General features: G+C 24.4%; 5 protein-coding genes across 5 annotated transcripts; 1 reads left to right on the top strand and 4 right to left on the bottom strand.

Moving 5' to 3' along the window:
• Positions 1-862: 862 nt before the first annotated feature.
• On the bottom strand, positions 863-2248 carry ENU1_083000 (hypothetical protein; the record flags this gene model as incomplete). The annotated part of the gene is made up of 1 exon (XM_008858765.1): positions 863-2248. The coding sequence occupies exon 1, from the start codon at positions 2240-2242 to the stop codon at positions 863-865; it is 1380 nt and encodes a 459-aa protein (XP_008856987.1). The 5' UTR covers positions 2243-2248.
• An 841-nt stretch (positions 2249-3089) lies between these two features.
• Positions 3090-4574, bottom strand: ENU1_082990 (hypothetical protein; the record flags this gene model as incomplete). Its single annotated transcript, XM_008858764.1, has 1 exon — positions 3090-4574. One exon carries the CDS (start codon positions 4572-4574, stop codon positions 3090-3092), a length of 1485 nt encoding a protein of 494 aa, XP_008856986.1.
• A 105-nt stretch (positions 4575-4679) lies between these two features.
• On the bottom strand, positions 4680-5591 carry ENU1_082980 (casein kinase I isoform delta, putative; the record flags this gene model as incomplete). Its single annotated transcript, XM_008858763.1, has 1 exon — positions 4680-5591. One exon carries the CDS (start codon positions 5589-5591, stop codon positions 4680-4682), a length of 912 nt encoding a protein of 303 aa, XP_008856985.1.
• Positions 5592-6089: 498 nt separating this feature from the next.
• Positions 6090-6596, bottom strand: ENU1_082970 (cytidylyltransferase, putative; the record flags this gene model as incomplete). The annotated part of the gene is made up of 1 exon (XM_008858762.1): positions 6090-6596. One exon carries the CDS (start codon positions 6594-6596, stop codon positions 6090-6092), a length of 507 nt encoding a protein of 168 aa, XP_008856984.1.
• Positions 6597-7601: 1005 nt separating this feature from the next.
• On the top strand, positions 7602-10544 carry ENU1_082960 (alanine--tRNA ligase; the record flags this gene model as incomplete). Its single annotated transcript, XM_008858761.1, has 1 exon — positions 7602-10544. The coding sequence occupies one exon, from the start codon at positions 7602-7604 to the stop codon at positions 10542-10544; it is 2943 nt and encodes a 980-aa protein (XP_008856983.1).
• Between the last annotated feature and the right edge of the window lie 214 nt (positions 10545-10758).

Here is a 10758-nt window from a genome sequence, read left to right as displayed (position 1 = left end):
GTTCAATTTGATGTATTGGTGTCGACATTCTATTTGTTGATGGAGTTATTCCCATTATTTGTTATTGTCTCTTATTTTCACGATGTTTTATCTTAATTTAAAGTTTATCGTTAATTCTTATAGTTATTGTATGGTTAATAATCTTGTTTCAATTAGTGTTCTATTAAATAGGAAATGGAATAATATTTATTTCAGGTACAACATCTAAAACATGTGAAACTTGTCACATGAAACATTGAAATGATTTACAACAATTTTAGAAGTAAGACTAAGAAATATTTATTAAAAAACTTCATATTATTTTTTTTTTCTGTTTTATTTCTATTTTTATGATTATTATAAAATTTGTTTTAAATAACATATTTATTTTTGTTATGTATATTTTAATGTTATTATTTTTTCTTTATAATATTTTCAATAATGAGTAGTTAATCAATAACCATAGCTTCTTCTTAAGTATTTTATTTGACGTTTCTGTGTGTTACTTCAAATATTCAAATAAATGAATTTCATTGTTTTTTATCTCTATTTTGTTATTCTTCTTACTGTTAAATTATTTCATTCTTATTGTTTTGAATATCAAACTATTTTATTTTCTTTCAGCATAAGAGTTTACAGTGACTTTAAAATTATATTTTAATACTTATTTGTTTTTTTTCTTTCAATTTCATTCATAAAGTAATAATACAATTCAATTATTAGAATTTCATTACATATTACACTAATTTGAATGTAAAAAATATTAACAAAAAGAAATGTAAAACAATGAGAATTATAAGTTGATTTAATGTCTTTTGTCTGATAAGTTTAATAATTCTTAATGAGTCATTTATAAAACTAGTCAATAAAAAAATTGAAGATATTATTTACTAAGTAGTCGTTTTTGTGGTTCAGAAATATCAATTTCGTGTGGGATTAAATAGTCAATACTTGGAATAATTTCAGTTCCAAATTTATGAATAAGAAATTCATTTTGTAGTTTTTTTGTTTGACATTTTTGAAATTCATTGCTTTTTAAAGTGAGTCGAATAACATCTTGATAAAATGGATTAATTTTATTTAATGAAAAAAGATTTATAAAAGGATCTTCTGTTATATTTGATGGTAAATTTATTTTAATTAAGGTATTATTTTGATTAAGAATATATGAAAGTTCAAGTTCTACATTTTCAATAGAAAGATAATTGAAACCATAAATAAATCTAGAATTGAAAAATTCTCTAGAAATAACATCTCTATTACATAATCTATCTATGAAATAAAGTAATAACTTTTTCTTTCCTAAAACAGTTATTCTTGTCTCTGTTTTACATAGATCAATATCTTTTAAAATAATATCATTTGTTATATTTCTAAATATTCGTTCTAAAGGAGTATAATACCATAAATGTTCATTAATAAATTCTATAAAAATTTTATTTTCATTAAATAGATTGAATAAAGTTTGGTCTTGTATTATCTTTTTAAAGAAATGAGGAAGAATTAATATTGAAGAACCTTTATATTCTTTATGTTCTTTAATTCGTTGAACAGTTGGAATGAAAATATTTTTTAAATAATTGATTATTGAATTTTTTGTTATAAAATTACTTCCTATTTCATGGTGAATACCATGAATCTGTTTTTCTAATTCTTTACTCATTTGTTCTGTTTGAACACAACATAAAGGAGGAAAACATTGACCATTTCCTGAAACACAAAATGCAATTGTAGAATTTCTTGTTTCTCTTCCAACATATAATTCTATACTTTTATCAGTATCTTTGTGAATAATACTTTCTTCGGAATTACCAACAAAAAGTCTAAAATCATAAGTATCAAATGTAAATATCCATGAAGCATTAATACTATTATATTGATGTAATGTTTGTACCATTTTAATTATTTTTTCTTTATTCAATTCTATTTTAAGTGGTAGTTTAACAGTTTTTTGTTGTTTAAATCCAAAATTATTCATTATTGAAATAAGACTTTGTTTATTTATTTGAATATTATGTTGTTCATTTAGTTCAATTATTAAAGTATTTAAAGTTATTGATTTCTTTTTAGTATTTATTTTTGATAACTTATTAAATAACATATAATAAATCATATTCTTTTTCTGAGAATCTATAAGGCTTTGTTGTTCTTTTTCTATTTGAATAGACTTATTATTTTGAACATTTATTTGAGACGTCAATTTAATTTGGTTCAAAATATTATAAACATTGATATCAATATTTTCATTTGTTTTATTATGCATTTGTTCTAGTTCTTTAATTGATTGATTAATTTTTATTGTAGCTTTATTACAATCATTCATCATTTCTTCGTCTAAGAAATAAAACCTAACTTTTTCAATGTTAATTCCATCTACATATTGTTTATAATATTTACTTGTAATAATAAGCATTTCTTTGTTTGTACTATTTAACAATTGTTTTCTTTTTTCTATATGAGTCATTAAATTTTCTATAAACCATGTTTTAAATTCTTTATTAGTAAAATAATTTTTTGTTGTAAGTCTTTCTGTTTGATTAAAAGAAGTAATATACTCTCCTTTTCCATCAACACATAATACATTACATGAAACTTTATTTCTTCTATCAAGTATTAAATTAGGTTGTTGCTTTTCATTATTTTTTAATAATGAATTAATTATTTTTTGATATAATGGAATTTGAATTCCAACTTCATCAATAAAAAATGTTAATTCTTTTCCATATTTTTTCATTTTATGTTCAATTTCATTTTTTAATTGGTTTATTTTCATTTTTAATTTAGAATCTTTTACTGGTTGATTTAATTTAATTGGTATTAACTTCATTTGTAATTGTTGTAATATATTTGTATCAATTTTAATTATTTTTTTAAAATTTTCTTCAATGAAACATTCTATTAATGAAGGAGTGACTAATATTTTTTGATTAATGCAATTATAATAAAAGTTAATAATATTCTTCTTTAAATCAGTTGTGATAGACATTTTTTGAGACTTCATAAATACAACTTTTAAGTTAGAAATTCCTGAATAACTTCCAAATTTTAATAAAAAAAACGTATTTTTTTTTAACAAATAAAAATTTCAATAAAAGAAAATTTTAATGAATTTAAAGAATAACACAAAAAATCATTACCAACAAAGAGACTATCATTTGATACCCAGAAGATCTAGTGTTTGTAGGTAAATATCCACATTTTCCAGAAATACATCTTAAACCAGGTCCACATTTTCCACAATAAGGAACACAAAAATTACTATAAGTATTATCTAACATAGAAGAATTTTGAAGAGAAATTATTGAATAAGAATCTTCACTACATTCATTAACACAAAAAGCAGAAGTAATATTACATTCAATAATATCATTAAAACTTTCTATTCTTTTAAATTCTAATTTATGAACAGAAATATTTGCTCCAATAATTCCTTTTAATTTAATACTAACAAAATTAACAAAAGAAGAACATGAAGTATCAACATTAATTTTAAGAAGATTACCATATAAAATAGTATTTCCAGCTTCATTTTTATATTCTTTTGTTCTATATAAAGACATTACATTTGAACATTGAATTTCTTTATCAGTTTCAAATTTATTAATATCAGCTAATGTAAACATATCTGCTGTTTGAAAAATAGTTTGATAATCAGAAGTAAATTGAAATTCAAGAACATTAAAATATCTATTTAATTGGAAATATGTTGGATATCCAAGAGCTATTTCAATATCTTCTGTGGAAAATGAAAATGAAAGTTCATTATTTTGTATTTGAATTGGTTTTAATCCTTGGGAAGGAGTTACTCGATACAATTGCCAATAAAAAGAAGGATCATAATGAATAATTTCTTTTCCTTCTTCAAAAACAATACTTTCAGGAATAAATTGACAAATTTGAGTTAAATTATATTGAGGGAATTGAGTAAATGCAGTATATTGAGTATTTAGAATTGGTTGAACTTTAGAAAATATTACAGTAACACGTTGTAAAGAAACTAATTTAATTGATGATTCATTAAAAAATGGAATAGTATATATCCCTGTTAAAGTATTAACTTTATATTCTTTATTTCCAAGCAGTAATAAATAATGAGGAAGAACTGTATTAATTGGTTGAATATCAACAGTAAATTCATTAACATTAACAATAATAATAGAAGGATTTTTTTCAATTGGACATGAAATAAATTGAAAGGCAATAGGAATAACTGATATTTCTGTATTAGTTATTGACAATGATTCAAGGATTGTTGAACTTCCATAAATCATTTTTTCATCTTCTTCTTCATGATAACCAGCAATCATTACTCTATGTTTTGTTCCTCCAGTAGAAGTTAATTCCATACATTCACCACATCTATTTGTTTGTTTAGAAATAATAAAAGATTTATGAACATATACTTCTAATGATAAAACAATTCCTTCAACCATTGAACTATTACCAGGAAACGTAAAACATTGAGTTAGTTTTAAGTTATTTGGGGTAGCAGTAAAATGAAACCCAAATACACAAGGTGAGTGTTGATTATTTATAGAAGAGTCATATCCTGCTAATACAAAATAAATCAACGATATAAAAACAAAACAAAACATTAACTTTTAATAATAATTTTTTTTTGTTCTTTTTTTTTTTTAATATTAATATTTAATAATATAAAAGAATTATAATTATAATAAAAAGTATTTTATTATATTGCATTACAACCCAAATGGTAAATTAAAATCATTTGACTTTAATTTTGAAACAAAAGAAGATATTTTTGGTAATGGATGAAAAGATGGAAGTTGTTCTTTCATTGTTTTGAATAAATCATCTAAATAACTTGGAGCATTTTGGCTTTCAACACTTTGAGCTTCATCTATTTGTTTAGTTTTCTTTAACTTACAATTCTTTGGAGTAGATGGTACAGTTCTATATTGACCATAGTCTTCTTCTTCTGGAAGGACAGACAATTCTTTTTCATTGAAGATTGGGATTAAAGGGATATGATGTTCAATGAAAAGAGATGATAGTTTATTCATAATAAAATTATAAGAAGGTTCTGTAGCATCTACATTTTCAATAATAGTTTGAAAAGAATTAATAACAGGCATTTGAATTTGAGTATATTTATAAATTCCACTTTCTTTAAATTGAATTTTTTTTTCACAGATTTGTTGAGGAGAATCATTTAAACTATTCCATGGTAAACTTCCAAGAATATTTTCAAAATAAATAAAAAAAGCAGATACTAAATCATCAGTTCTAGACACTGGTTTTTTTAAATGAGCATTAACAGAAGCATATTGTAAAGTTCCTCTAAATCCTCTATGTTCTTTTCTATTTTTTTTATTTCCAAATTGGTCTAGATAATATTCAGCAATACCAAAATCAATTAAAACAATATCTTCTTTTCCTTTAACTACAAAATTAGATGGTTTAATGTCACAATGAACTATTCCTTCTTTATGAATAAATTGTAAAATTTTAATCATTCTTAATAATAATCTTAATGATGTTTCTTGTGAAAATTGATGGTCTGGAAGTAATTCTTTAAATATTTTTAAATTAATTCCTTGAAGATCCATAATCATAATATATCCAAAATCAGAATATCCACATTCTATCATATTAATAACTCCTTCATTATGTTCTAATTTTCTTATTATTTCTGTTTCTGTTAATGCATCATTCTCTTGACAAAATATTTTTAATGCTGCAAATTGTGTTGGATCAATAATACTTTGACATTTATAAACAGACCCTAAAATCTTTCAGTCTTATTCTTCTCTTTTTACACTTTTAACTTTATTATTTTATTTTTTAAATTACAAACCAAATCCACCTTCACCAAGTTTCTTTATAATTATCCAGTTATTAAAGGATTTCCCAATTACAACGTCCTTTATTGTTTCCATTGTTTAATATTAATTAATATCTTTTTTAAGTTTATATGAACTTGGAATTAAAATCCTCTTGGTTTAGAAGGAGACTTGATTTTACTTCAAGTAAATTTACCTCCAAACTTTTCTTATTTTTATTTATTAATAATAAAAAATATTAAATGAAAATTAATAAAATTATTCTCCTTTATGACTGTTATTTCCTAGTATCTCCATAATTCTATTTTATTGTATTTTATTATTTACTATTTCTATTACTCTTCTTCGTATTTGAGAAGATGATTGTAAAGAATATGATTTTTCCATTGAAGTTGACCTCCTAAATATTGTCCTTCCTCCTTTTTCATGAATTACTTTCTCAAAACGAAACAAATCTCCAGGTTGATTAAATCCCATCAAAAATAAATGTGGATTTCTTTTTAAAACTGGTTCATACCAATTCCCATTTTCACAACCTAAAACTACTTCACTCACTCCTTTTATTCCTTCAACAATACTTTGTCTCATTTTCTCATCTAATACCGTTTCTCTTTGTTTTATTCTTTTAACAACATTGTCACGTGCAATAATAACAACTACTCTTCCAAATTGAGCAGCTTCTTGTATAAAATGAATATGTCCTGGATGAATTAAATCAAATGTACCAGCAATCATAACCTCATAAGGTCCTTCACCAAATCTTTCTTTTAAGTCATGTAGTATTTGTTTTGTTTGTTTTGTTTTTCCTTTCATGTATAAAACAAAAGTCTAAACTTACTAACTTTTTGAGCTTTTTCTTTTAATAAAAAAAAAACGAGAATATTGAATTTCTTAGTAAATCATTTGATTTTCTTTCACTATTTCTTGTTTTTTACTTTATAACTTATTAAAAAATTATTCTTTTTTCAATAAAAATTGAATAGTTATGAATCTTTTATTGATTTTTAACATACTTTATAATTTTGTTTATAATAACAAAAATTTATGAATAATTAATTGTTTTTTTTAAAAGAAATTTTATAATAAAATTATTTTATTAAATAAAGTTTTTATCATATTTAATAGTATTGAGATTCTATTTGTTTAATAATACTTTGATTAATTTTCATAATTCTAAAATTAATCAAATTGAATTTTATATAAAAAATAAATACTTCTACTAAATAAATTATTCTGAAACTTTAATTATTACATTCTTGTATACGAAATAATTAGTATTTTAATTTGTTATTAATTAATTATTTAAATAAATACATTGTTTTTAGTCTTATTTTTTTCATAGACTTACTTTATTATTAAAGAAATTCAAAGAGAAGAAATGATTTTATCTCTTAAAATCAATTTTTGGTTTATTTTTATAGTTCTATTATTTACTAACCAACATATAAAATATTTTTTCAATTTTAATATTATATACCAATAAGCTACTTATTTCTTTAACAATACGTCAAAAATTTACTATTTTATTTTTCACAAGAAAAATAATAAGAAAAACAAACACTAAAACCCTTAGTCTATAAATATAACCAACGAGTGTTTTTAACAAGTCAAATAGATCCATCAATTACATGATATTAAAAAAATAAAATATAAAAGAAAAATGTGTTATCAACAAAGAAAAACTTAGAACCAAAAATGAGAAAAATGAAATTTTTAATGAATGGAAATTCTGAAAAAACAAAAAGAGGGGTGTTTACGAATAAAAAAAAAGAAAAGAAGAACTGAAAGGGTTGACTAAAAAATTCATTAGTTGAAAGCATGACTGAAATGAAAGAAGTTAAAGCTATGACTCCAAAAGAGTTTAAAGCTAAATCAAAACCAAAATTTGCTGCTAATTTTGAAGAGTATTATCCTGTTAATACACTTAGAAAGTATGGATTTGAACGACATGAATGTCCTATTTGTCATGAACATTATTGGAGTACAGCCACTACTAGAGTAAAAACATGTGGAGATTCTAATTGTGAAGGAAAATATAAATTTATTGGAACTGGTTGTGGTATTGGAGCTAAAGGACATAAAATTACTATTGACGAAGCATGGAAAACTTATGAAAAAGCTTTAACTTCTACAGAAATCCCAGCTACTGCTATTAAAAGATATCCAGTAGTTGCTAGATGGAGAAATGATGTAGATTTTGTTGCTGCAGGTATTTATTGTTTCCAACCATATTGTGTTACTGGACAATTAGAACCACCAGCAAATCCATTAATTTGTCCACAATTTTGTCTTAGATTTAATGATCTTGATAATATTGGAATATCAGGAAGACATTTTTCTGGATTTATTATGATTGGTCTTCAAGTATTTAATTCACCTCAAAAATATGTTTATTTCAAAGAAGAATGTGTTGACTATAATCTTAGATGGTTAACAAAAGAACTTGAAATTGAACTTGATGACATTACTCTTATTGAAGATGTTTGGTGTGGTGGAGGAAATCTTGGACCATCAATTGAAATGTTTGTTAAAGGACTTGAAGTTGGAAATATGGTCTTTACTCAATACAAAATTCTTGACTTTGTTAAAGGAGAATTTGAACCATTAAAGCATCAAGTCATTGATGTAGGAATTGGACTTGAGAGAATTCCTTGGTTAATTAATGGAACACCAACTTCTTATTTAGAAGCATTCCCAGATGCAGTTAAATATCTTCAATCAAAACTTGGAGTCACCTTAGAAAGTGATGTTATTTCTAAGTTTGCTCCATACTGTTGTTTACTTAATTTGGATGAATGTAAAGATGTAAATAAAGCATGGGCTGATATTGCTAAAGAATGTGGAGTTGAAAATAGAGAGGTTTTGCAAAAAGCTATTCAACCTGCAAGAGATCTTTATATTATTGCTGATCATTCAAGAACTATGTTAATTGCAATTTATGATGGAGCTTTACCATCTGCTGTAGGAGGAGGAGCTAATTTAAGAAATATTGTAAGAAGAATGTTTAGTATTCTTTCTAAGAATGGATGGTGGGAAAAACTTGGTGGTATGGATGGACTTATGGAATTATTTGAATGCCATAAAAAAGACCTTGAAAAGATATATGGTAAATTTGATGAATATAAATCATTTAGAAAGATTATTGAAATGGAATACCAAAGATGGTGCACTACTGATATTGAGTCACAACAAAAAGTTCAAACTTTACTTAAAAAGAAAAAGGGTGTATTGACTGTTGATGATTGGATCTTTGCAATGAAGTCATATGGATTATCTCCAGATAAAATTAATGAAATTTCCAAACTTCCAATTCCAGATAATTTGTATACTAAACTTGCAGAATTAGAAGATCAAAGAGTTAAAATGCTTCCAACAGAATTATATGAAACTGCTGATATTCCTGAAACAAAAGAACTTTTCTATGAAAATGGTGATTTAAGAGAATTTAATAGTGAAATAGTTAGTATATTGGAAAAAGTTGATGAAAAAGGAAAAGGTACTGGAGTTCATAACCTTGTTATTTTGAAAGAAAGTGCATTTTATCCAATTGGAGGAGGACAAGATAATGATACTGGAAAGATTAAAATTGATGGAGTTATCTATGATGTTACTTATGTTGAAAAAGTTGGTAAATGTATTCTTCATCATATTAATTCAGACCTTAAGAATTGGAAAGAACTAAAAGGTAAAGTTGTTACAGGATATGTTGATGATCAAAGAAGAAACCAATTAAGAGCTCATCATACTGCTACACATATTATTCATCAAGCAGCACATCAAGTTCTTGGTCCACATGTATGGCAAAATGGAGCAAAGAAAACAGTTGAAGAGGCTCATTTAGATATTACCCATTTCTCATCTATTACCAGAGAAGAAGAAAATGCAATTGAAAAACTTGCAAATGAAATGATTCGAAAGAGTTTGAAAATTAATAAATTTGTTTTATCTAAAGAAGAAGCTGAAAAGAGATATGGATTTTCTTTGTACCAAGGAGGTGTTGTTGCTGGTAATGAAGTTAGAATAGTTGATATTTCTGGGTATGACACTGAAGCTTGTTGTGGTACACATTGTGATAATACTTCACAAGTTGGACTTATTAGAATTATTAAAACAAATAGAATTTCAGATGGTGTAGTTAGAATTAGATTTGTTGCTGGTGATGCTGCTTATAAAAATATGGCAATGGAAAAGAATCTTATTAATGACCTTTGTGATTCTTACAGTGTTCTTCCAGAAGTATTACAACCAACTCTTGAAAGAATCTTCACTGATTATAAAAAATTAACAAAACAAAGCAGTAAAATGATTGGTGAAATTTTCAATTTGTATATGAGAGTGATTCTTGATGAAAAGAATAAAATGGTGTTTGCCTCAATCCCTGGTGCTACTCAAACAACTTGTGTTTCATTTATTCCTCAACACGCTCCAGAATTTAAAAAAGCAGGTAAAAGTGTCTTGGTTCTCGCTGAAGGAATGGTTTATGCATTGGTTAACACTTCTGATTTCAAAGCAGAAGAATTAAAAGAAATTCTTGAGAAGAGTAAAGTTTCAAAAAGAAAACAAGAAAAGAAAGAAGAAGGAAAAGAAGAGAAGAAGGAAAAATCTGTTCCATTTAGAATTTCTCCTTTGAAAGTAAAAGTAAAAGGAAAGAAACCAGAAGTTATTGAAGGGTATGTGGAAGTTACTGGAAGTATTGGAGGTAATGTTACTTTAGTTACTGATTTTCTCAAGAAAGCAGGATTTATTGAGTTCCAACTCTAAAAGAAAAATAAACTTAGTTTAGCTAGTTTTTTGTGAAAAGATGTTTATTTTTACATTGTATTTAAAAATTGAAGTTTTCTTACTTAAAAAAGAAAAATGATTAAAATATATTTTAATTCGTAAAGGAATTCTTCTTATATCTGGAGTTATTTCATAAGCTATTTTATACTTATTCATTCAAAATTTTTGAATGATTAATAAAAAATTTAATTCA

Source organism: Entamoeba nuttalli (assembly GCF_000257125.1).
Source record: "Entamoeba nuttalli P19 unplaced genomic scaffold asmbl_3831, whole genome shotgun sequence".
NCBI classification, from domain to species: Eukaryota; Evosea; order Mastigamoebida; family Endamoebidae; genus Entamoeba; species Entamoeba nuttalli.
This window is presented reverse-complemented; position numbering and strand designations above follow the sequence as displayed.